The sequence below is a fragment of the Salvelinus sp. IW2-2015 genome, linkage group LG26 (assembly GCF_002910315.2).
Source record: "Salvelinus sp. IW2-2015 linkage group LG26, ASM291031v2, whole genome shotgun sequence".
NCBI lineage: Eukaryota > Metazoa > Chordata > Actinopteri > Salmoniformes > Salmonidae > Salvelinus > Salvelinus sp. IW2-2015.
The window spans coordinates 9,841,947-9,869,521 of NC_036866.1; the positions used below are offsets into that span (position 1 = coordinate 9,841,947).

The 27,575-nt window shown below is 41.8% G+C and overlaps 1 protein-coding gene across 1 annotated transcript; it reads left to right on the top strand.

The window, feature by feature from the left end:
• Window positions 1-5,913: 5,913 nt before the first annotated feature.
• On the top strand, window positions 5,914-27,575 carry si:ch73-40i7.2 (FYN-binding protein 1). Its single transcript, XM_023972169.1, has 16 exons — window positions 5,914-6,001; window positions 7,737-8,388; window positions 17,344-17,440; window positions 17,603-17,712; window positions 17,950-17,987; window positions 18,105-18,142; window positions 18,397-18,532; window positions 19,369-19,531; window positions 24,020-24,191; window positions 24,302-24,321; window positions 24,420-24,480; window positions 25,261-25,324; window positions 25,493-25,649; window positions 25,820-25,853; window positions 26,009-26,049; window positions 27,298-27,575. Exons 1-16 carry the CDS (start codon window positions 5,999-6,001, stop codon window positions 27,339-27,341), a joined length of 1,830 nt encoding a protein of 609 aa, XP_023827937.1. The 5' UTR covers window positions 5,914-5,998; the 3' UTR covers window positions 27,342-27,575.

Consider the following 27,575-nt stretch of genomic DNA (forward strand, 5'->3'; position numbering starts at 1 on the left):
GTGTTAACTAACCTCCAGACAAGCTTCAATGCCATACAACTCTCCTTCCGTGGCATCCAACTGCTCTTAAATACAAGTAAAACTAAATGCATTCTCTTCAACTGATCGCTGCCCGCCCGTCCAGCATCACTACTCTGGACGGTTCTGACTTAGAATATGTGGACAACTACAAATACCTAGGTGTCTGGCTAGACTGTAAACTCTCCTTCCAGACTCACATTAAGCATCTCCAATCCAAAATTAAATCTAGAAACGGCTTCCTATTTTGCAAACAAAGCTTCCTTCACTCATGCTGCCAAACATACCCTCGTAAAACTGACCATCCTACCGATCCTCGACTTCGGCGATGTCATCTACAAAATAGCCTCCAACACTCTACTCAACAAATTGGATGCAGTCTATCACAGTGTCATCCGTTTTGTCACCAAAGCCCCATATACTACCCACCACTGCGACCTGTATGCTCTCGTTGGCTGGCCCTCGCTTCATATCCGTCGCCAAACCCACTGGCTCCAGGTCATCTATAAGTCTTTGCTAGGTAAAGCCCTGCCTTACCTCAGCTCACTGGTCTTACAGCTCACTGGTCTTACTCACTCAGCTCATCTTACAAAACACGATCATGAAAAACAAACACATTCCTCAGTTAAAAAAAAGTAATCAACCAGCCTTCTGAACTGCCCTAGTGGAACCAAAACATCCAACCTTAGAGTGTTCTGGAGATCATTCTACAAGTAAGGCGCAAAAAAAACTAAATGCAGATCTCCATAACTCAGCGGAGACAGATCTACCTGACTCAGTGGCGACAGATCTACCTAACTCAGTGGAGACCTAAGGGATAGTGGAAGTTTGAACAAGAGGGCTTCGTAAACAAAAAGAGAGCAGTGCATTAATCTCCAAAATTTAAGAGAGGACCAGCCTACTTTCTGATACAGAATGCAGTGATGTGTACTGAACCTATCTCCCGTAATAAAGTGTAGTGCAATGAAGGTGAAAATTTGGCAAGTATCCTATAGTTTTCGACATAACTTTCATGGGAACTTGTTTTTTTTAATCATTGATGAAGGATTTTGAGGCTGATTGCTTGAACTTGTCAATGTTTTTTCTTCTGTTTTATGATTTTGTTAAACTCCTGTGAATTCTATGTTTGTTTTACTTGATTACCTGTAGTTTTTCATGTTGTCTAATTGTGTAATGACTTGGTGCTGCCTATCTTGGCCAGAACACTCTTGAAAAAGAGATTTCAAATCTCAATGAGCCCTTCCTGGTTAAATAAAGGTTAAATAAAAATAATAAAAAAGGGATATTCTAATGATAATATTTGCTGCCTTTGAGGCCACGTTGGGACTACACTTCAACATAACCTATATTCAAGGAATGTTGGAATAATACAAGTTTTATATCATTGACATTGTAACGTGGCCTCATTTCAACCCTTGACTAAACAAGAATTGAGGCAGAATTTGAAATGTAAATTTCCATCCAGACCACCAAACTATCTGCTTCTCTGACATGCGTGTTAAGCTATGTCCCAGTTGGTAAGCGGACAATAATTACGTTTTGGTTCATATGCACAGTGCACAGAACATTTTATAGTACAGCGACTTACAGTAATTAAAACTACATCTCTGGACTTTTCGTATTGATCTACCGTGGTAATCGAACCAACAATCCTGGCGTTGCATGAGCCATGCTCTACCAACCGAGCCACACGAAAATCCAATCTTATTTTCCCGAACACAATGAGCTATCCAACCTCTGCCCTCAACTACACGCCCTACGGCGCAGAGGGACTCCAGCAGCAGCCGGTCTCTCCCACCTCTAACAACAAACCAGCCCAGGGATGAGCCAATGAAATGCTGTTATCTTCATGTCTGTGTGCTTGGCATTGGCGTTCCAATACTTAGTAGCATAATTACATGATAGGATAATGAGCGGAGAAATGATTCTGTCATCCTGGTTAATGTAGGATAAATACTTCCACGATATACTGTACACGGACCATTATAGTGTGTTGGTATGAATCGGTTTACTAGGGTACGGTTTTACATTGCTTTTTGATCATGTTGTACATTTGTGAATTTCAGCTCAACGGCAATTCTATTTGTAGGTTGTTCAGTAGTCTTTACAACTTTTTGTGAATACTGTCACACCCTGGCCTTAGTTATCTTTGTTTTCATTATTATTTTAGTTAGGTCAGGGTGTGACATGGGGAAGTATGTGTTTTGGGTTGTCTAGGGGTTTGTAGGTTTAATGGGGAAATGTCATGTCTAGGTGTTTGTATGTCGATGGCTGCCTAGATTGGTTCTCAATTAGAGACAGCTGTGGTTTATTGTCTCTAATTGGGAGCCATATTTAAGGCAGCCATGGGCATCATGTGTTTGTGGGTAATTGTCTATGTTCTATGTTGCATGTGTGCACTAGTTCTTTCATAGCTTCACGTTCGTCTGTTTGTTATTTTTGTTTCGTTTTCCTTCTTATAATAAAAAGAAGATGTATTTTGCACACGCTGCGCCTTGGTCATCTCTCTCTCCTATAGACGATCGTGACAGAATTACCCACCAATCTAGGACCAAGCGGCGTGTCAAGCGGCAACAGGACCCACCTACACAGGATTCATGGACATGGGAGGAGATACTGGATGGTAAGGGACCTTGGGCACAACCGGGAGAATATCGYCTCCYTCGTGAAGAGCTGGAGGCAGCTAAAGCCGAGAGGAGGCGATWTGAGGAGGCAGCACRGAAGCAAGGCTGGAAGCCCGTGAGTACAACCCAAAAATTTATTGGGGGGGGGCCTTGGGCCTTAAAGGGAGTGTGGCGGAAAGTCAGGTAGGAGACCTGCGCCTACTCCCTGTACTTATAGCCGGTTCGGTACATTCCAGCTCCACGTATCGGCCGGGCTAAATTGAGCGTTGAGACCGGATGTCATGAAGCCGGCCCAACGATCTGGCCACCAGTGCGTCTCCTCGGGCCGGCTTACATGGCACCAGCCTTACGTATGGTGTCCCCGGTTCGCCTACATAGCCCGGTGCGGGGTATCCACCTCCCCGCACTGGTCGGGCGACGGGGAGCATACAACCAGGTAAGGTTGGACAGGCTCATGTGCTCAAGGGAGCCAGTACGCCTGCACGGTCCCGGTATTTCCGGTGCCACCTCCCCGCTCCAGCCCAGTACCACCAGTGCCTACACCACGCACAAGGCTTCCTGTGCGTCTTCAGAGCCCTGTGCCTCCTCCACGCACTAGCTCTATGGTGCGTGTCTCCAGCCCTTTACCACCAGTGCCAACACCACGCACCAAGCCTCCTGTGTGTCCCCAGAATCCTGTGCGTCCTGTTGCTGCTCCCCGCACTAGCCCTGAGATGCGTGTCCTCAGCCGGTACCACCAGTTCCGGCACCACGCACTAGGCCTAATGTGCGTCCCAGGGTCCAGCATGCCCTGTTCCTTCTCCCCGCACTAGCCTGAAGGTGCGTGTCCTTAGCCCGGTACCTCCAGTTCCGGCACCACGCACCAGGCCTACAGTGCGTCTCAGCCGGCCAGAGTCTGCCGTCTGCCCAACGGCGCCTGAACTGCCCGTCTGTCCAACGGTGGCCTTGAACTGCCCGTCTGCCCAACGGCGCCTGAACTGCCCGCTGCCCAACCGCGCCTGAACTGCCGTCTGCCAATGGCGCCTGTACTGCCCGTCTGCCCAACGCCGTCTGAACTGTCCGTCTGCCATGAGTCTTCAAAGCCGCCCGTCTGACTGAGCCTGCAAAGCCGCCCGTCTGCCATGAACCTTCAGAGCCTACCGCCAGACAGGAGCCGCTAGAGCCTACCGCCAGACAGGAGCCCAGAGGCTTCCGCCAGACAGGATCAGCCAGAGCCTTCCGCCAGACAGGATCAGCCAGAGCCTTCCGCCAGACAGGATCAGCCAGAGCCTTCCGCCAGACAGGATCAGCCAGAGCCTTCCGCCAGACAGGATCAGCCAGAGCCTTCCGCCAGACAGGATCAGCCAGAGCCTTCCGCCAGACAGGATCAGCCAGAGCTTCCGCCAGACAGGACAGCCAGAGCCTTCCGCCAGCCCAGGATCAGCCAGATCCGTCAGCCAGCCAGGAGCAGCCAGATCCGTCAGCCAGCCATGAGCAGCCAGATCCGTCAGCCAGCCATGAGCAGCCAGATCCGTCAGCCAGCCATGAGCCCAGATCCGTCAGCCAGCCATGACAGCCAGATCCGTCAGCCAGCCAGAGCAGCCCAGCCATATCCGTCAGCCAGCCATGAGCAGCCCAACCAGGATCCGCCAGAAGCGTCCAGCCCAGCCAGGATCCGCCAGAGCCGTCCAGCCAGGATCCGCCGGAGCCATCCAGCCAGGATCCGCCAGCCAGTCCGGTGCTGTCCCTCAGTCCGGAGCTGCCGTTCTCTCAGTCCGGAGCTGATCCTGGTGCTGCCCCTTAGTCCGGTGCTGCCCCTTAGTCCGGTGCTGCCCCTTAGTCCGGTGCTGCCCCTTAGTCCGGTGCTGCCACTTAGTCCGGTGCTGCCCCTTAATCCAGTGGGGTTAAGTTGAAGGGTGGTCATTTGGAGGAGGCTACGAAAGCGGGTAGTGACTATGGTGGGGTGGGGACCACGACCAGTGCCAGAGCCGCCACCGTGGACAGACGCCCACCCAGGCCCTCCCCTAGACTTTATGCTGGTGCGCCCGGAGTTCGCACCTTAAGGGGGGGGTTATGTCACACCCCGGCCTTAGTTATCTTTGTTTTCATTATTATTTTAGTTAGGTCAGGGTGTGACATGGGGAAGTATGTGTTTTGGGTTGTCTAGGGGTTTGTAGGTTTAATGGGGAAATGTCTTGTGTAACGGATGTGAAATGGCTAGCTAGTTAGCGGGTACGCGCTAATAGCATTTCAATCGGTTACGTCACTTGCTCTGAAGTAGGGTTTCCCCTTGCTCTGCAAGGGCCGCGGCTTTTGTGGAGCGATGGGTAACGACGCTTCGTGGGTGTCAGTTGTTGATGTGTGCAGAGGGTCCCTGGTTCGCGGCCGTGTCGGGGCGAGGGGACGGTACTAAAGTTATACTGTTACACTTGTCTAGGTGTTTGTATGTCGATGGCTGCCTAGATTGGTTCTCAATTAGAGACAGCTGTGGTTTATTGTCTCTAATTGGGAGCCATATTTAAGGTGGCCATAGGCATCATGTATTTGTGGGTAATTGTCTATGTTCTATGTTGCATGTGTGCACTAGTTCGTTAATAGCTTCACGTTCGTCTGTTTGTTGTTTTGTTTTCCTTCTTATAATAAAAAGAAGATGTATTTTGCACACGCTGCGCCTTGGTCATCTCTTTCTCCTATAGACGATCGTGACAAATACGCTTATTAGCTGAATAAGTAAATTGTATGAAAATTACATTAAAATGCTTTCGTTTTGGAGGGATCTCATAGCCGAACTTGTTTACAATTCTGAGAATGCCCATGAATGTCAGACAAATGTGAATTTTATATTTCCTCCATTTATGTAAACAAGGTAAAGTGGTTGTTTATGTTCCAGAAAGTGACATCCATGCATGCTGTGGATCTCATAATGACGGATGATGAGTGCTCATAAATCATGTTTGTCAGAATGTTTTTTATCAAGTAATGCAGGTGAAATACATTTATGAGTATCTCATCTCCAATTTTGATTAAATGGTATTAGTTAGCCTACTAAAAAAAAGTTTTTCTAAAGGAACAGAAGCTTCGTAAATGGTAATCAAATCAAAAGACAGTCATTAAAATAAATGACTGTGTATCACATGCATTTCATAATAAAAATCCATAGCCTATAATTAACCTTCAGATTCAAATTTTTACCGTGATATAAATTAACTCTTACAGTAGCCTTTTGTCACCCGCCCCACCTATTTCCTGATTTTAGCATTGGAGATATCCATTGTGTAACAAACGGAACAGTGTCGCGCAGCATCCTTGAATGACACAGTTCAACATGGACCACTTCATTTTCATCTAAATTTAAGTTAAACTCCAAACGGACAAAGATGGTAAAGTATCACTTAAATATTGATGAAACGACACAGGAAAAACATGCAAACGATGAATATTAAACAGCATATATATATATATAGGCTATAACAATCGTTTACTGTCTATGACATTTTTTGTAGCCCGTATTCTCTCTAACAGGTCGCGTTTCTTATTTGAGGTCGCATTTTTTGCGCTTCTACAAATACATGCGTGAAATGAAATGTCAATGGCTCGAGCATCTATAAACCATATGTTCAACCCCAATCTCTTTTGGTTGAAGAGTGACTTTCACATCTACTCTTATGAGACACAATAATCACTTATTATTAGACTGGACATGATTGATTTCACTGTTCTCCAATTCAAAAAATGTTAATACATTTTTGTTTAGATTCAACGAAAATATACAAACTTAAATGCTGAAGATGTGAAGAGAATTAGCCTAGATTTAAGTACTTAAAAAATGAAATAATGTCTTGAATAATGTTATTTCAAGGGACTAGTTTGAATTGATCATCAGGATATAGTCTGGAAATAATATATTCAGTCTCAATTAAGTTGAACATTTAAACATTGCACTCAAGCTATTTGATTAGTTGTTATTTCTCTGTGTAAGAAGTGGTGGTTCAGATAGGGAATTATTGATCACTGTTATAACCAGTTAATTATTAACACTCAGCATTCCACACACAATGGATCCACACACTTTCTCTCCTATTAGATTAGATATTTGTTTAATCTGTGTTTTGTTATTTGGTATCACATTTTCCTTTAACCTTTATACACCAATGCCATAAACAAACTATATGTTAATAACTCATGTGAACTCTTTCAGACAATTTTGGAAAGTTCTGGAGGCAATGATCATGTTAAAGGGCATGCAGTTCTGTTTTGAGTAAGCAAGTGCTTGAGAACAATGACAGATAGGCTCCATCTGTTGTGGTCCACAGACAGGTCTTTCTTATTTCCTCTGTGTGTCACAAGAAAAATATCTCTAGCAAAGCATGCACCTCATTGGCCCATTTAAGACTGCTACTGCATTTTCTATGGCAACCATTGCAGRGTGATACACGGGGTGAATAGGTGTGTGGTTGTAGTTACTTCCTGTTTCTCTTCATTGTTTTATTCTTTTAACTCTTTATTCAGCAAAGATCTTTGCTCTTGAAGTAATGATTTTTGAGTGTGGGTTTTTCTAAACTTTTCAGAGAAGTAGCATTGATCATAAAAGTGCACTGTCTGTGGACAATCTGACCTAATTGATTACTGTGCCATGACCTCTATCTCAGAACATCTTCCCTTACTGGCTCTTTGGTAGTTTCACTTGCATAAGACATTTGGTTTAGTTGCACCTAACATGTCAAATGTGCCTCAGAGAACACTATTCACACATCTATTGAAATATCTCTCTGTGTCTCAAAGAAAATAATAGCTTTCAGTTTTATCAGCTTTCTCTGATAGTAGCACATTCAGAAAGACTTGTACCTGTGTTTTCACTCTGGTGCTTGAGAGAGACTTTATATTGGTCAGAGCAAGTAATTTATTGAGCCTATAATGTCATTTAGTTGTAGTAATGATGCTAGGATCAGGAACCGCTAGTGATTTGACGTGTGCATTCCCTCATTTGAATGATGCCTCAGTATTGGTGTGAAGAAAGAGAAATGTGTGTGGGGGTGGTTGCACTTGTTTTTGCTATTCTGCTAACTTCCTGCTTACAAACTGAGCCGCATTCTCACCTTACTGTATCTGTGTCAGGGGGAGAGTGTGGATGTTCGTGCGTTGAGGGCCAGGTTCCATGCCAAGGCTGACATGGCAGGTAGCCAAGATAGTACTTCTCCAAAATCTCCACTGCCAGGATTTGGTAGAGGAGGCCCGTTGTTGGCAGATGTCGGTGTTACAGCAAATGGAGGGGTCCGACATAAACTGATGCCTATGGTTCCCACACCACCACTTTCTGGATCAAGCTCCACACCCGACATTCAGAGACTACCACCACGACCTGTAAGGGCTGAACTGGAGGGCATATCCACCATCCCCAAGCCTCATGGTGTCTTCCCCCGCCCTCCACCATCACACCGCCCCCATGGAGCCACCAAGGAGCTGCCCCGACCTCTACCCCCACCCTCAGACACTGACAGGCTAGGGAAGGTGAGGGTCACAGGAGAGCGCCTGCAGAATATGATGCTAACGCACAAGGGAGTACCCACCGCCCCTTCCAAGCCAGCGCACCCCTCCCTACCCAGCCAGAGGAGTCTGACGGAGGTAACCCCCCTGAGAAGGACCCTGTCCTCTGAGGGCCCCAGACCCATAAAGCCCAGACGACCCCCCCATGTCAACCTGCAGGCCCATCAGAGAAACACCAGGGCACCACACCTTGCAGGGCGCCCAGGGTTAAGGAAGACTGAAGGTAAGCAGCTTGGGCCTAGATCAGATCAAGCGGTCACCGGCGATAGCCGACACCGGCATAGCTGGTGTTTCGGCGGTGTCGGAGGTGTAACTTAGTTTGGCTAACACCTACAGTGCCTTCAGAAAGTATTCACACCCCTTTACTTTTTACAGACTGCTTTTTAAATTGATTGTGATCTACACGCAATACACCATAATGTCAAAGTGGAATTGTGTTTGAAGAACATTTGAGATTATACTGAACAAAAATATATACGCAACATGTAAAGTGTTGGTCCTATGTTTAATAAGCTGGAATAAAAGATCCCAGAAATGTTCCATATGTACAAAAGGCGTATTTCTCTCAAATTTAGTGCACAAATGTGTTCACATCCCTGTTAGTGAGCATTTCTCCTTTGCCAAGATAATCCATCCACCTCACAGGTGTGGCATATCAAGAAGCTGATTAAACAGCATGATCATTACAGTCTCACCAGGGTCAACCTGACTGCAGTTCAGCATTGTAACCGATTTCAGCGGGTAAATGCTCACCTTCGATGGCCACTGGCACGCTGGAGAAGTGTGCTCTTCACGGATGAATCCCTGTTTCAATTGTATGTGCTCTTGTGGGCGAGCGGTTTTCTGATTTCAACATTGTAAAAAGAATGGTGGCGATGGGGTTATGGTATGGGCAGTAGCGATGGACGGGTTGACTCATAACCCGCAGTCTCCACGGTTATATCCACGGGGCGGATGGGTTTAGGGGTCATTTAATATTGGCTGAAGGGGTGGGTGGCGGGCTGGTTGAATAAAGAGAAACAATACCTTTAAAAAAATCAACAAATGTATAATTATTGTGCAATTTATATAGGCTACATTGAGGTTTGTCGTTCATTATTTTAGGGTATTAGTGTATAACATGCTGACCACACGGGTCGCGTCGCGCCAACGAGTGACTGCATTACCAGGCGCTAAAATAGAAGTTGATTCTATTTGTGGCACGGGATGCGCTGCAAGTCCTGTCTCTCCAATCTCCTCATTGGCTTTTAAATCAAATCAAATCAAATTTTATTTGTCACATACACATGGTTAGCAGATGTTAATGCGAGTGTAGCAAAATGCTTGTGCTTCTAGTTCCAACAATGCAGTAATAACCAACGAGTAATCTAACCTAACAATTCCACAACTACTACCTTATACACACAAGTGTAAAGGGATAAAGAATATGTACATAAAGATATATGAATGAGTGATGGTACAGAACGGCATAGGCAAGATGCAGTAGATGGTATAGAGTACAGTATATACATCTGAGATGAGTAATGTAGGGTATATAAACATAAAGTGGCATAGTTTAAAGTGGCTAGTGATACATGTATTACATAAAGATGGCAAGATGCAGTAGATGATATAGAGTACAGTATATACATATACATATGAGATGAGTAATGTAGGGTATGTAAACATTATATTAAGTGGCATTGTTTAAAGTGGCTAGTGATACATTTTTACATAAATTTCCATCAATTCCCATTATTAAAGTGGCTGGAGTTGAGTCAGTATGTTGCCAGCGGCTACTAAATGTTAGTGGTGGCTGTTTAACAGTCTGATGGCCTTGAGATAKAAGCTGTTTTTCAGTCTCTCGGTCCCTGCTTTGATGCACCTGTACTGACCTCGCCTTCTGGATGATAGCGGGGTGAACAGGCAGTGGCTCGGGTGGTTGTTGTCCTTGATGATTTTTTTAGAAGCATATACCCACGTGGGTGGTTGAAAGATGAACTGAGGTCAGTTATGGTAATACGCCTTATTATGAAAGTTAGTTGCCAATCGCCATATAAAATCCAAAGATTCGGTYGACCGTTTTATGTGTGGATTAATTGTCGGAGTAGAGGACCTTGTGCATTTCAGGTAAAATAACAACTCAATGTGTATATCCTAGGACAAATTAGCTAGCAAGAGCAAGCTAGTTATCTAAATAGGACAAATTAGCTAGCAACTGCAAGCTAGCTAAAATGCCTTAAACGTTTAATGCTTTCGAGCTGTCCCCAAATTAATATAATTGGTTAAGAGTTTGTTTTGATATTTCAACCTGTGTGTCCTGATCTTTGGTGTGGGGTGACAAAATCAATTTGAGCACAATGGCACACGAGTATGCAGGCACACGTCTGGTTTGTGCATGGTGTAAATCTAAATTTTAGGGCTTAACGGTACACTCGCCAAATAGCCTACTCAGCCAATCGACAAATAATGTTTTTGGGAACGGGCAGAAAAAGTTAAGGGAGGTAAAAAAAGGACATTGTTGAAGTGTAATGCAATAAGACAAAAGCTGCGAAAGGAGAGTTGAAAATAAAGAGTAGGGAGGGCCAGAGAAGTAATGTTTGGAAAATATTTTGTGAAGTGGCAAAAGAGGATGATAGCAGTGCCGGTGTTGTGCCGAAAATCTCCCCCCTGCCAAAAACCCCCCCCCCCCCACTCTAATTTCCTTAATTTTGTGGCTAGAGTCAAATACTTTCTGTGACACACATCAGAGTCAAATACTTTCTACAGAACAAACTTCACGTCAGGATAGACAACCAAAATTAATAATTAATGTATGTGTGTTAAATTAAACATAGAGGGGGAGTAAAATGTTGGCAAGCAATAAACATTTCAAACAATTATGGCTGAATTATTATCCTTACACTTTCAAAAATACTAGTCGAATAAGACCTGAGAGAGATGACGAATTTTGGCAAAGAGATTTATTTATAGAGGAATACAAAATTCAGCAGCGGATTTAGGTACGGGCGACATGGGCAGCCGCCCAGGGCAGCATCTTGCCGGGGGCGGCCCCGGGTGCCCCTAGGTGTGGGCGGGGGCGGGCGCGGACGCTGAAGGTGGGGTTCGCCCAGGGCGCCATACAAGTTAGAACCGCCACATACACTTGAAACAAATATCCAAACCGAAAACTGCAGACAAAAATGCTTTCTGCTACTAAGGTCAGTGAAATGTAGGCTAAACTGACAACGGAGTGAAGAGCAGAAATCTCAACTAGCAAGCAAGTCGCAACAATGAAGAACGCGGAGGGGGGTGAGAATTCTGGCAGGGAGGAGATTTTCGGCAGAACACCTGTTATGTTATGTGTGATGATTGTGAGGCACTATACAAATTCGACAGTCACAAGACGAGACTTCAACATTTGTGGACTATTTAATTGGCCTATGGCATGTCAAGGGAACTGTAGCCTACTGTTTAGATTGGTTAAATTGAAACTGAAATCTGGACACTGACTGTAGGTCTATAACCTCTCACATATCCTTAATAATAACTCCTGCAGAATTAAGCATTTCTTGCAGTAAAACTGCAAACTGCGAAATTTGGACTTGGGAACAGAAGTGGAGAAATATGATTTATTTATTTCTGCATCTTGAGAGAATGCTATGCTTAATTAGACACCATCTGTAGAGGTGCTGTCTTCATCTTAAAAGCATCTTAAAAGCTGATAGTATTTTAACCACATAAAATATGCATTGAAGATTAACTGAAATCTTATCAGATGGGTTATTTTCACTTTTTYCCCCCTACAACCAGTCAAACCGATATCATTTAGACATTTTGCACAGGAAATCTTTCCGTTTTTTTTGCGTTATTGTATTTTCTCCCCAGTCCCTAAACGTCTTTGCTCCGTGAAAGATGACAGAAAACTTTACCATGTCAACTATACTGAAGCATTCATTCTATCGATCTATGACATTATTCTGTTGAGCAAGGGTTTATTTAGTCTTCTAGGACGACATATATATGTTTCTTATTTAACTAGGCAAGTCAGTTAAGAACAAATTCTTATTTACAATGACGGCCCACCCCGGCCAAACCCTGACCCGGACGATGCTGGGCCAATTGTGCGCCACCCTACGGGACTCCCAATCACTGCCGGTTGTGATACAGCCTGGAATCAAACCAGGGTCTGTAGTGATGCCTCTAGCACTGAGATGCAGTGCCTTAGACCGCTGCGCCATTTCGGAGCCCTCGGTCAGTCAATGTCTGCGTTGGAAAGGGCACCATATCACTGCTTTTGACTAGTGCACAATATAGGGAATCGGTTGCCATTTTGGATAAAACCAATGTAACTTCAGTTCAATGGGTGCATGGAATTTGGCTCACGAAGTATGGACTGAGTGTAACATTCATTCTATATTCCAAATGGGACAAGTTCTAAATCAAGTGAAACACTATGAATGGAGTGTATCATTGTAGTGTGCCAAAATTAAGCCTAAATCAAATGCACTCAATTGTTATGTCATAAATTACACCCTTTTCCCTATATAGTGCACACCTTATTAGGTAATAGAATGCCATTTGGGGACACACACGATGACGAGCATAGAGGTTCTCCAGGGAACTAGTGGAAAGATTGATGTAACTGTTGTCGTGTCTTTACTATTATTAAATGACGTGATTGAACTGATTAATCATGTAACTGTAATTAACTAGGAAGTCGGGGCACCAAGGAAAATATTCAGATTACAAAGTTAGAATTTTCCTAATATAACTTTTCAGATATTTTATATCTGATCAATTAGTCTTCGAATTAATGAATTATTTACTTTACCTCACGTTAGTCTCATTCCAAACGTCATAAATTGTTGGTTATCTGCACGAACCCAGTCTTCACTATGAGTCATCCATACATAAATTGTCTTAAATCCTTTATTTACTAACTAAGTAATTCACAGAAATGCATAAACAAACAGTTGATAGTTACAAGGAAATGATAACGGAGTTTCCCTAGTGGGCTAAACCGGCATGGCGGCTTGTTGTACAAAAGGGAAGTGGGGGTCGACTGAGATAAGACAACACACGGTTGATAATTATAACAATTGAAATGCTAATCCTTTGCACATGAACGCTCACTCATTCGGGAACAATTGCAATCAATATATATATTTACGCTCAGTGTGTCGTCGGGATCTCTGCTGAAAAGTAAATTTCTGTTGGAGAGTTTCCGTCCTCTCTCTCTGTCTCTCTCTCTGTTGTGGTTAGAATGGATAGTTCAGAGTGACATTCATTCAATTCCGAATGCACCGCACCGTCTCTCATGAGTTTTACAAACTTGTACCAAACGGACCAGTTCGTAGCTGGATTCTTCACCGATCTTTTATACCTTCTCCGGAACATAAATGTTGTTCGGACCTCAAGTTCTGAGGTGGAAGAAATTCCTTTGTTCTCTATGAAACTTCACTCTGTCTCTATACTGTGGCCATGAGGAGATAATCTCCTCCRGGAATTTACGACCTCTCTGACCACAGCAGCCTAGTTGTAGGAGACAGAGAGAGGGGGATGGTACTCGCTGTACCCAAAGAGGGCAACGTCATGACACTGTCATAAGTATGATGGAGAGACGTAAACATCTAACTGTACAGTTTAGATTTAAGTTAGTTAATATTGAGTTAATCATAACAATAATACAATTATTTTGCAACTCAAATCTTGTTGCATACAGTATATAGCAAAACAAAAAAGGATTCATAACAATCATGTTTGTTCCCTCGATAGAACATCACACCCCTCCAGCATCAGCATAACGCCACCTAGTCCCATTGTGATGTCACAGCGTTCTCCTGAGACAACTACCCCTGACAATTTGTCCTTATTGGTCTCTGTCATATAATATAATGACAAAAAAAAGAAGCAAACTGTGTCTAATTATAGACAAGTTGACTAACAAATAGCTTACCAAAATGTCAGGAATTATAAGCAGAAACATATTTAAATCAGGCAAAAACAAATCCTGCACCCCCTGTCAAAAAATTGTTCTGCTGTTTTTGACTGTAGCCTATAGTTGGGTGCAGGCCTCAGATTTTCACTTCATCAGCGGTTGCAGATGAGTTATTAGCAATTGCTGACGGGTGCTACGGACAACAAACGCAATTGCATTTTATCAATTGCAATTTGAATGCACAGAGATACCGTGAAGAGATCCTGAGGTCCATTGTCGTGCCATTCATCTGCCGCCATCGTCTCATGTTTCAGCATGATAATGCACAGCCCCATGTCGCAAATACCTGTACACAATTTACAAGCATCTCACTACACTCGCAATAACATCTGCTAACCATGTGTATGTGACCAATAAAATTTGATTTGATTTGACAATTCCTCGTAGCTTAAAATGTCCAAGTTCTTCCATGGCCTGCMTWCTCACTAGACATTTCACCCGTTGAGCATGTTTGGGATGCTCTGGATCGACTTGCACAACAGTGTGTTCCAGTTCCTGCCAATATCCAATATTGAAGAGGAGTGGTACCACATTCCACAGGCCACAATCAACAGCCTGACCAATTCTATGTGAAGGAGTTGTGTCGCACTGCATGAGGCAAATGGTGGTCACACCAGATACTAACTGGTTTTCTGATCCACACCCCTAAGGTGTCTGTGACCAACAGTTGCATATCTGTATTCCCAGTCAAGTGAAATCCATAGATTAGGGCCTAATTWATTTATTTCAATTGACTGATTTCCTTATATAAACTGTAACTCAGTAAAATCTTTGAAATTGTTGTATGTTGCGTTTATATTTTTGTTCAGTGTAATAAAAAATGAAAAGCTAAAATGTCTTAAGTCAATAAGTGTTCAACCCCATTGTTATGACAAGCCTAAATAAGTTCAGGAGTAAAAATGTGCTTAACAAATCACATTGTAAATTGCATGGACTGTGTTCAATAATAGTGGTTAACATGATTTTTGAATGACTACCTCATCGAGTAGTGAATTTCAAGCACAGATTCAACCACAAAGATCCGGGAGGTTTTTCAATGCCTCACAAAGAAAGGAACCAATTGGTTGATGTGTAATAAAAAAATATCCCTTTGAATATCCCTTTGAGCATGGTGAAGTTATTATTTAGGCTTTGGGTGGTGTATCAATACACCCAGTCACGACAAAGATACAGGCAAGTTAGTTTTGTTACTCCACAATACTAACCTAAATGATAGAGTGAAAAGAAGGAAGCCTGTAACAGAATAAAAATATTCCAAAACATGCATCCTGTTTGCAGCAAGTCGCTTAAATAATGCTGCAAAAAATGTAGCAAAGAAATTACATTTTGTCCTGAATACAAAGCAATATGTTTGGGGACAATCAAACACAACACAACAGTGAGTACCACGCTTCATATTTTCAAGCATGGTGGTGGCTGCATCATGTTATGGGTATGCTTTTCATCTGCAAGGCCTTTTTTTAAAGAAAAATACTTTTTGGATAAAAATAAATGGAATAGAGCTAAGCACAGGCAAAATCCAACAGACACTGGGAGACAAATTCACCTTTCAGCAGGACAATAACCTAAAACACAAGGCCAAATCTACTCTGGAGTTGCTTACCAAGATGACATTGAATGTTCCGGAGTGGCTTAGTTACAGTTTTGACTTAAATCGGTTTGAAAATCTATGGTAAGACTTCAAAAATACTTTCTAACAAGGATCAACAACTTACTTGACAGCTTGAAGATTTWWAAAAAATAATAATGGGTGAACATTGTACAATCCAGGTGTGCAAAAACTCCTAGAGACTTACCCAGAAACACTCACAGCTGTAATCGCTGCCACAGGTGATTCTAACATGTATTGACTCAGGGGGTTGAATACTTATCTAATAAAGATACTGTATATTAGTGTTTTATTTTCCATAAACATTTTCTTTAAATGTTAGAATTTTTCTTCCACTTTGACATTACATAGTATTTTGTGTGGATCGTTGACAAAAAATTACAATTAAATCCATTTTAATCCCACTTTGTAACGCAACAAAATGTGGGAAAAAGTCAAGGGGTGTGAATACTTTCTGAACGCACTGTAACTCTCGAACTCTCGACCAGTGTCTGGTATGACTCTTTGATGTTGTTGGCACAATGCGTCGATAAGGAAAGGGGCTGTGTTGGGTTTCCTCTGTGTCTATCTCAATCAAACCCACATGCACAGCCACACACACTTCAAACCCCCAGGGAAAAAGCATATTTGAGAGAACCAATTAAACCCGTCGCACAATTTCTGAGCGATTATTGCATTAGCAAACAGCCTCCTTTCCAGACTAATATGGTCACAGCTCTCCCTGTGCTGTGAGTCACCTGGGTTGCGTCAGCCAGGCTAGGTGTAACTGCTTTAGAGCTGTCGAATCACAGCGTCTGCTCGTGTGGACCGTGTCACAAAGCCACACCCGTCCCAATCGCATTAGAACTAGAAAGTGTAGGTTATATAGAAAAAATGACACCCAAATTGAAAATCTTTAAACTAAATAAGGATTTCTATCAGCCTAATCGAGGAGTAATTACAAATCATATTCCACTGTTCGAACTTGTAAACAAGGCTGCATGGGATTTCTCTTAATGCGACTTCGTGCAGCCAATGGCAATTTCCGCTTTAGGTATAATGCTGGGAGCCGCTTGTGGATTTGACAGCTCTAATGCAGTTCCACCTCTGACACCGCCAAAACAACCATTATGCGGGTGTCGGCTAGTGTGGGTCTGACCTTAATCTAGGCCTTAATTTCCTTTGAAAAAGCCCCCCTTCCGTACAAGTGTAAAATGGAAAACTGACTGTTTTGAATACATTTATACAATGGGTGGATTTAATCCTGGATGATGGTTGGTTAAAACCGCATTCCAGCCAGTGTCTATTCTATTTGAATACGTGTATGGACTTACTGTAAGCACCATAATGACACAAGAAAGGTATCTGTTCACTTGCAACCTGTATAATATGCAGTGTGCCTTATCTAGTTACCAGTTAAAACCTCAAAACGTCTCTCTCTAAAAAGTATTTTTGAATGACCTACTGTATACATGCGGAACAGTATCTTCTGTAAGAAATGAATGATCAAAATAAATTCTCAGACTGCTGCTGCTGGTGCAGAGCATTGCCCTTCAATATATATGTTAATGTTGAATTAGGTGGTGAAGACCTACTGTAGACCTACAGTGCAGGTTGTTTCTTTTCCTCAGGTGGCAGCAGTAAGTCTCTTCCAGGGATGGTCAGTCTGTCTGGCCCCTCAAGACTCCCAACCAAGCCCAGCAGCCTACCACGGCAGTGTACCCCTGTGTGAGTGTGCTCACTTGAAATGTCAAGTGTTGAGTGTTAAATATTGAGTGATAGTATGAACACAATTTGTGATTACTCTGTTGGAAACTGGATTTACAGGAACAAAAAARCCACATTTTTCACGTAAGTATTTTTTCCCTCTGATTCCTGTTGTCTCGTTAGACATTCCGAGGATGACCAGGGGGTATATGATGACATAGGCCTAGGCCTAGATGTAAAACCACCTCCCCCACCTCCAAACCCAAAACACCCAGGGAGCTGGGACAAAAGTGGTATGTCTGAAAATAACTACTATATTTCCATGAACACATGCAAGAGATTCACTAGCTATTGTGAATTTAGGGCTGAATCATGATGACTCTTAAATCGTAAATGTATGATTTATGTGAAAGGTTGAATTATATACACATATAGTTTCTCAATCCATCATCCCATAATGTATGTATTTTACATGTTCATCGCTTGTTCATGCATGTCATGAATTATATTTTCTGCTATTTCACCTACAGACTCCTGGAATGAAAATAGTTCTTCACAAATAGATAAGGTGAAAGAATAGGAACACAGACCATCAATGCAGAACACAGCTTTTGAATTATTTCTGAAATACTGTTCTTGATACACATGCTTTTCATGACATCTATGTTCTTATTCCTGGCTGCAGGGGAGCGATGAAAGTGAGGTCTATGATATGATTGATAAGTAAGTATAGTATTGAAATACAACTTTGATCCCCTGCCTACATACAGTACGTGGTATCTTGGGTTTATGCTTGTCTTACAAGTAGACAACTCAATGGCGGGCATAGCATACTTTAAACAGCCAATATCACAAGCATAATAATAAAAAACACTTGGATACTCACATATCTGTTATAACATGTTTATATAGGCACAATAGCTGTCCACTTCAAATAATCACTGACCCGTTAATGTCTCTGTCTTTTGCCATCTCAGAGGCAACCAAGAGGAGGTGAAAACCACAAGTTCTGATAAGAATAAACAGAAAGAGTTGAGGTGGCAGAAAGAGCAGGAGAGGAGAGAGCAAAAGGAAATACTGGAAAGAGAAAACAAATACAGAAAGAAATTCAAGGTGATATGCCACATTTCCATGCGCTAACAAATCAATAAATCCCCCCAAACAGTAATGTTTGTCATAACACACTTGCTACATTTGATACCAGTGTTTTGGATATGGTGCTGCAGCCTGGTCTCAAAGCATTTCTCATTATTCTGTATTTAAATCCAAGACACTCCATTTAGTATGATATGTTACATTTCGTATGGTATGTATTTATATGTGGATGTCTATCACCCATTTCGTATGATATGTTACAAATTACAATTCATATTATATGTTACAAATTTGCAAAATGTACAATATATTATGAATTTGCAAAATGTATGATATATTACGAATTCTAGCTAGGTGGCAAATGTTAGCTAGCTGGCTAACGTTAGCTAGGCTAGGGGTTAAGGTGAAGGTTAGGGTTAGGGTTAAGTTTAGAAGTTAGGTTAAAGGGTTAAGGTTAGGGTTAGGGGAAGGGTTAGCTAAAAGGGTTAAAGTTAGTGTTACGGTTAGCTAACATGCTAACTAAATGCAAAGCTAAAAAGTAGAAAGTAGTTAAAAAGTTGCTCATGAACTAAAATGCCTTAATTAGCCATCTGTCTTATGTAACCATACCAAACGTAACATATCCTACTAATTTAAGTGTCCCGGATTTACGTTTACTATGTTACGTCTGAGACCAAGTTGGGAATTCTGGAACACACCTGTAATACATCTCTGTGAGCCTTTTACATATGGTGTTTTGCCAAATATAGATATACAGTAATGTAATCTCACATGCAGAACATAAATCTCATTCATCTCTGCAGTCTAAAAACACCACTTTACAACCCTCTGTGTTTATTTGTACCCTTCCACAGCTGGGGACTGGGGACATAGAGGTCCTTCACATGGCCAGGGTTCGACATGACTGGCAGGGGGGCAAGCAGGATCTAACTGTTCGACAGGGAGACAGTGTGGAGATCTTACGGGTTAAGAACAATCCTGGGGGCATGTGGCTAGCCCGCACACAGACTGGCACCTGTAAGTACAACACKGTTAAGTTCTATAGAACTAAGGGACGGTTCTAAATTTAATGGGGTGAGGTGGCTGGTCCAAAATAGGGGGGGTGTTGTCTAACTTATTTTTTTGATTTGRGGAGGGTAGTGTGATTTTTTTAATGGGCACAGGGAACGGTAGTGTATTTTTTCGCTTGTTTACAATCCCCATTTTGCAGGTTTTACTATACAAATACCTAGGTGTCTGGTTAGACTGTAAATTCTCCTTCCAGACTCATATTAAGCATCTCCAATCCAAAATGAAATCTAGAATCGGCTTCCTATTTCGCAACAAAGCATCCTTCACTCATGCTGCCAAACATACCCTCGTAAAACTGACCATCCTACCGATCCTTGACTTCGGCGATGTCATTTACAAAATAGCCTCCAACACTCTACTCAGCAAATTGGATGTAGTCTATCACAGTGCCATCCGTTTTGTCACCAAAGCCCCATATACTACCCACCACTGCGACCTGTATGCTCTCGTTGGCTGGCCCTCGCAACATATCCGTCGCCAAACCCACTGGCTCCAGGTCATCTATAAGTCTTTGCTAGGTAAAGCCCTGCCTTATCTCAGCTCACTGGTCACCATAGCACCTCCCACCTGTAGCACGCGCTCCCGCAGGTATATTTCACTAGTCATCCCCAAAGCCAACACCTCTTTGGCCAACTTTCCTTCCAGTTCTCTGCTGCTAATGACTGGAACGAATTGCAAAAGTCACTGAAGCTGAAGACATATCTCCCTCACTAACTTTAAGCATCAGCTGTCAGAGCAGCTTACCGATCACTGCACCTGTACACAGCCCATCTGTAAATAGCCCACCCAACTACCTCATCTCCATATTGTTATTTTTTTGCTCTTTTGCACCCCAGTATCTCTACTTGCACATCATATAGCCACATTTCCTCATCTGCTTGAATGCACCTCCCTTATTAAGGTGTTTTGGTACTTCCCTTAAGCACGTCGCTTTTCTGCACTCCTAGTATACAGTCAACTCTATCTTGCCCATCTATACATAGTGACAGTAGTGGTAGGTGGATAATTTGCCCAGATCTGTAATAGGTTAACTAGCAATCATACTGCACATAAAATCCTTCAAATCTGCACATATTTTCCATATAAATCCACAAGAACATAGAGGATTAGCTGATAGGAGACACGCAGCTCAAAAAGCTATCTTATTGATCTTGTTTAGACTACAAATTTAATTTACTGTATAACGGATTCCCTCTTCACATTTATCAAAATAGTGAAAACTAAAGTAGTGATTCCTTCAATTCATATGAATTGATTATTTTTAACAATAATTTTTCACTAACCGAATGATGTGCTTTGCCATTGTAGTAGTTGGGGGTTTGGTTAAATCGCGGTTAATCAAATTATGGGAATAATCATTTGTGAATCACAAACAGTAAAAGGAAACAATTCAGCTGTAGACTTCCTTTCGAATTGTGTCGCTGCAAAACTCATTTTGTAGATGCTTTAAGTTGATTTGGACGTTCAACTTTTATTTTATTCTATATATACAGTTGAAGTAGGAAGTTTACCTACACTTAGGTKGGAGTCATTAAAACTTGTTTTTCAACTGCTCCACAAATTTCTTTTTAACAAACTATAGTTTGGCAAGTCGGTTAGGACATCTACTTTGTGCATGACACAAGTAATCTTTCCAACAATTGTTTACAGACAGATTATTTCACTTATAATTCACTGTATCACAATTCCAGTGGGTCAGAAGTTTACATACACTAAGTTGACTGTGCCTTTAAACAGTATAAACACCATGGGACCATGCAGCCGTCATACCGCTCAGGAAGGAGACGCGTTCTGTCTCCTAGAGATGAACGTACTTTGGTGCGAAAGTGCAAATCAATCCCAGAACAACAGCAAAGGACCTTGTGAAGGTGCTGGAGGAAACGGGTACAAAAGTATCTATATCCACAGTAAAACGAGTCCTATATCGACATAACCTGAAAGGCCGCTCATCAAGGAAGAAGCCACTGGTCCAAAACCGTCATAAAAAGCCAGACTACGGTTTGCAATTGCACATGGGGACAAAGATTGTACTTTTTGGAGAAATGTCCTCTGGTGTGATGAAACAAAAATAGAACTGTTTGGTCATAATGACCATCATTATGTTTGGAGGAAAAAGGGGGAGGCTTGCAAGCCGAAGAACACCATCCCGACCGTGAAGCACGGGGGTGGCAGCATCATGTTGCGGGGGAGCTTTGCTGCAGGAGGGACTGGTGCACTTCACAAAATAGATGGCATCATGAGGAAGAAAAATTATGTGGATACATTGAAGCAAAATCTCAAGACATCAGTCAGGAAGTTAAAGCTTGGTCGCAAATGGGTCTTCCAAATGGACAAGCATACTTCCAAAGTTGTGGCAAAATGGCTTAAGGACAACAAAGTCAAGGTATTGGAGTGGCCATCACAAAGCCCTGACCTCAATCCCATTGAAAATATGTGGACAGAACTGAAAAAGCGTGTGCGAGCAAGGAGGCCTACAAACCTGACTCAGTTACACCAGCCCTGTCAGGAGGAATGGGCCAAAATTCACCCAACTTATTGTGGGAAGCTTGTGGAAGGCTACCTGAAACATTTGACCCAAGTTAAACAATTTAAAGGCAATGTTACCAAATACTAATTGGGTGTATGTTAACTTCTGACCCACTGGGAATGTGATGAAAGAAATAAAAGCTGAAATAAATAATCCTCTCTGCTATTATTCTGACATTTTACATTCTTAAAATAAAGTGGTGATCCTAACTGCCATAAGACAGGGAATTTTTRCTWGGATTAAATGTCAGGAATTGTGAAAAACTGAGTTTAAATGTATTTGGCTAAGATGTATGTAAACTTCCGACTTCAACTGTATATATATATTTTTTGCTGGCTCACCTCACTTATCCGTTATACAGTTAATTACATTTATATTGCCTTGGTGACGATACAATTATCCTTCTTATTACCTAGAATAGCCTACAACACCACAGTGCAATGAATATTGCATTATAGTTTTCAAGTTAGTACAATTCTCCCGAGTGGCGTAGTGGTCTAAGGCACTGCATCTGAGTGTTAGAGGTGTCACTACAGACCCTGGTTCGATTCCAGGCCGTTTCACAAGGGTGGTGAACAATTGGCCCAGCGTCACCTGGGTTTGGCTGGGTTAGGCCGTCATTGTAAATAAGAATTTGTTCTTAACTGACTTGCCTAGTTAAATAAAGACTAAATATATATATTTTTTAAATAATAAAAATAATTCAGTACAATTCTACTCTAGGCTGTAAACTGCAGTGAAAATGTAATTTGAATAATGGCGCAAAAGCCCTGTTATTTCAATGTTTCATTCCATTTGGATCAATTGTGGACAGTCTAGCTGTATTTTTACTTCTGATACTGATGTGCTGTCTGTTGCGGGTCATCATTCTCCCAAGTCATCCAAGTGGCCACATAGACCTATGCTCCCAGCAGGCCCAGTTATTCAGGAAAGCTAAACACACATTCTAGTCCTCGACCTCTAGCTCTAACCTTCAATATAGCCAAACTATTTGTAATTTAACTTTTAAAATGTACCACCTTTTATGAGTGGCATGATCACAACTAATCACAATGTTTTAATCTGATTAGGCTACTTCAAGTCTCTTGTACTGTAGGCTGCCTGCGCATGTTCATCCACTCCACTCCACACGAATGCGCCCCGGCCATTCGATGAATGGAAAGAGACATCTGTTACAAAACACCAAAAAGTTGATTGACATTCTGAGATTGTCAAGCCAAGCCTTCGATACTGATAAGGGAGGGATGAATTATCTGTTTGTTGAGATTGACATACTCTATTTGATTGTGGTGTTGAAATGCAAACCATAATGAAGCTCTCGAAGTCGGTAATCGGTATGCAGTTATGTGTTGCTTATTGGTTGTGTGTGGTGCATTGGCACAGAAACCTAATTATAAATTGAGCATCAAAATGCGATTTCCCCCTAGCTGATCATTGTCTGCAGCCAGCTATCATCATAGTCTAATGAGACAGGCAGGGAGAGTGAGCTTGTCTGTGGTGGTCAACCTTCTGGCCCGTAGTCCTGCTTGGCATCAACTGTGCTACAAAACCATGCTGAAGTGGTCAAGTCAATATCCACATAAACACAAGGTTGCTACAGTTATTATTTGTGGTGGTAATCATTATTTTAGAGTTCATTTTATGAGGAGGGAGGGTGTGCATAGTTTTTTACAGTACAAGGGGAAAAAAACATTTACATTGGGGAGGGAGGGGGTACATTTTTTTTATGACACCTGGAGTTGGACAAGCCCCACCCCCCACTCCAGTAAATTTTGATCTGTCCCTAAACAATTCCATATATGTTTCATATTTTTTACTTAGTCCATATTTGCTGTGACAATGCTGAAAACCACACATTTCGTGTACCTAAAGCTACCAAAAACCAGTAATGAAGTGTTACTTTGCAGATGGCTACATCATTAACACATGTGTGGATGTGGACTATGAGGAAGTGAAACGTAAACTCAAACTGTCCAGAGCCCCTGACCCCTCACTGCCACCACCACCACCTCCACCTCCCGTCTCTTTTGAGGACAATGACATTTATTATGATGTCGACTCCTCAGATAACATGAACAGGTAGCTCTCGCAAGCACAAATATACCATGTTGCTTTAACTTTGTCTGTAATTGAAACAGTGTAACCTGAATGCAAGTGATTGATATGATTGATATGTTTCTCTCTTACAGCAGCATGACTCAGGAGGAGGGTAAGTGGAGCTGTGAATGACCATTTTCCATTAAGTTGTTCATGTAGTATGCTTATGTTAAACTCGCTCTCTCTCTCTCTATCTCTCTCCCTCTCAAGATGACTACGATGATGTGCAAGGAATTAACAATGACTTCCCCCTTCCACCTCCTGAAATAAGGTATTCCTCATATACAGTATCTTTTAATTCAATTATTTTTATTTTAGTACTTTTCCCGATACACAGGAGAGTAAGTCACAGATTACTGCACCTGTACATAGCCTATCTATAATTTAGCCCAAACAACTACCTCTCCCCCTACTGTATTTATTTATTTTGCTCCTTTGCACCCCATTATTTCTATTTCTACTTCGCACATTCTTCCACTGCAAATCTACCATTCCAGTGTTTTACTTGCTATATTGTATTTACTTCGCCACCATGGCCTTTTTTTTGCCTTTACCTCCCTTATCTCACCTCATTTGCTCACATTGTATATAGACTTATTTTTCTACTGTTTTATTGACTGTATGTTTTGTTTATTCCATGTGTAACTCTGTGTTGTTGTATGTGTCGAATTGCTATACTTTATCTTGGCCAGATCGCAGTTGCAAATGAGAACTTGTTCTCAACTAGCCTACCTGGTTAAATAAAGGTGAAATAAAAAATAAAAACATTTAAAAGTCAAATGCCTTCCTCTGTCTGGGGTTTTTCATAGTGTGGTGTTGCTTTAATAGCTTGCCAACTTTGGCCTGTATGTTTACTTAAAATATGAAAATCAAAGCTTGTATACGGTTTAACTTGTCTGTTGCATAGAGCATGTATTGCACTGTATATAAATAAAGTAGTTGCTAATGGCTAACAATAAGAAAGCATAAATAAGAAAGTTGGCTACTAAAAGAGGACAAAAACGACTTTTGTGATCAGACAAAAAAGGACATGTTTGTCTTTATGTTCCAGTCTACATCCCAAAATGAGCAAGAAACTGGAGAAAGATGAACAAGAGTTCAGAAAAAGATTTAAGGTAAATCTTAATTTTCTCTTCTTGCATATCTGTTGAACTGTTAAAAATAGCTTTTACCGCAATTCATGTGCACACATTACTCTGAAAGCACAATCACTAGTCGCCTAATAATATGACATTACCAAATCATATGAAAAAATAAACATAACTTTTATTTTGTTCTGTCAGTTTGAGGGACCGATTAAGGTGTTACACTGCATGATGGTTGACGCAAGCATCAAGAAGGCAGGAGGGAAGGATCTAGCTGTGGTTCAAGGAGAGATCCTGGAGATAATTCAACTCACCAGTGACAAGAAAGCCCTGTGTCGCAACGAGCAGGGGAAATGTATGTGAATACATTGCCCTCTTGTGAAAAGTTTCTGTAAAAGTCAGTTGTATATTTGATTAGGCTACAGCCTAATCAATTAGAGATTGCAGAGAATTCCCTGTTTTGATTACTTTTGTCAGCATGAGTGTCATTATTTTAATTGTTCATTAATTTTCTTTCTCTCACAGATGGATATGTGCCCAGGGTTGTTCTTCTTCAGGCGTAGGTTTCTTATATATTTATTCAACACAATTATTGGTAGAATATGGATTCAGAATAGCCATAGTCTCTGTTAGTCAGTCACTGGTATCATAATTTGCTGCTGACAACTGTGTCATAATGTTTTGGTTAATATGGTTTTCAATATTCCTTTTCAGGGAAGGGGAGGATGTTTACGACGATGTTGATCATATTAACGGTAAGTTATTGTTGAATGAATTATGCTTACTGTAAATACATTTATATTTTGACTCTGAAGTGATATTATGAATCTAGCTTTGGGACACAACATCAGGAGTCACAGACCCCAGATGAGCTCATGTAATATATACTGAACAAAAATATAAATGCAACATGTAAAATGTTGGTCCCATGTTTCATGAGCTGAAATTAAAGATCCCAGAAATGTTCCATACGTACAAAAAGCTTATTTCTCTCCAATTTTGTGCACAAATTTGTTTACATCCCTGTTAGTGAGCCTTTCTACTTTGCCACGATAATGCATCCACATGACAGTTGTGGCATATCAAGAAGCTGACCAAACAGCAGGATCATTACACAGGTGCACCTTGTGCTGGGGACAATAAAAGCACACTCTAAAATGTGCAGTTGTGTCACACATCACAATGTCACAGATGTCTCAAGTTTTGAGGGATCGTGTATTTGGCATGCTGACTGCAGGAATATGCACCAGAGCTGTTGTCACAGAATTGAATGTTCATTTCTCTACCATAAGCCGCCTCCAACGTTGTTTTAGAGAATTTGGCAGTACATACAACCGGCCTCACAACCGCAGACCACGTGTAACCACGCAAGCCCAGGACCTTCACATCCGGCTTCTTCACTTGCAGGATCATCTGAGACCAGCCACATCTGAGACCAGCCACCAGCTGATGCCCTTATGAAAAAAGATTGCAGTCAGAGTGCAGTATAACTGCAGCATGCTGCAGTATAACTGTAGTAAGAGTGCAATATGACTGCAGTATGCAGGAAAATACTGCGTCCAAAATAACACCGTTTTTTTAACTGCAGTAATTCTGCAGTACACTGCAGTTATTCTGCAGTTACTGCGTCCAAAATACCAGAGTCGACTGCAGTTACTGCACCTTTACTGCAGTTTCAAAACTGCAATCTTTTTTTGTAAGGGTGAAACTGAGGAGTAATTCTGTCTGTAATAACACCCTTTTGTGGGGAAAACTCATTCTGATTGGCTGGACCTAGCTCCCAAGTGGCTAGGCTTAAACCACCCCTGCCCAGTCATGTGAAATCCATAGATTATCGCCTAATTTATTTATTTCAATTGACTGATTTGCTTATATGAACTGTAACTCCGTAAAATCGTTGAAATTGTTGCATGTTGCGTATATAGTTTTGTTCAGTATATATGCAAAGTAGTAAAAGTACAAGGAGTTAACCCCTTTCTTGACCTTCTCTCTCCTCCTTACAGATATCTATGACAATGACAATGTCTATGATCACACAATCCACTGAAACCCTTTTCCTTTCCTGACCAACATGGATCACCAATCCTGGACTGACAATTTAATGCTTGTCTTCCAGGGAGACACACACACACACACACAAATGTCCTAAGAATTGAAACAATCATGGCATGATTGTTGTTTGCTCGAATTTGCTTGTAGAACTATTTAATACACTATGCTTTGTTCGTGGCTGGGCTTCTTGAGATGAGTTTGAATAATAAATACTTTTTTGTCAGTTGTA

Coding starts and splice junctions, on each gene's coding strand:
- si:ch73-40i7.2 (XM_023972169.1), top strand. Junction 24,192..24,301: donor TCCTCAGATAACATGAACAG/GTAGCTCTCGCA, acceptor TCTCTCTTACAG/CAGCATGACTCAGGAGGAGG. Junction 25,854..26,008: donor AGGGTTGTTCTTCTTCAGGC/GTAGGTTTCTTA, acceptor ATTCCTTTTCAG/GGAAGGGGAGGATGTTTACG.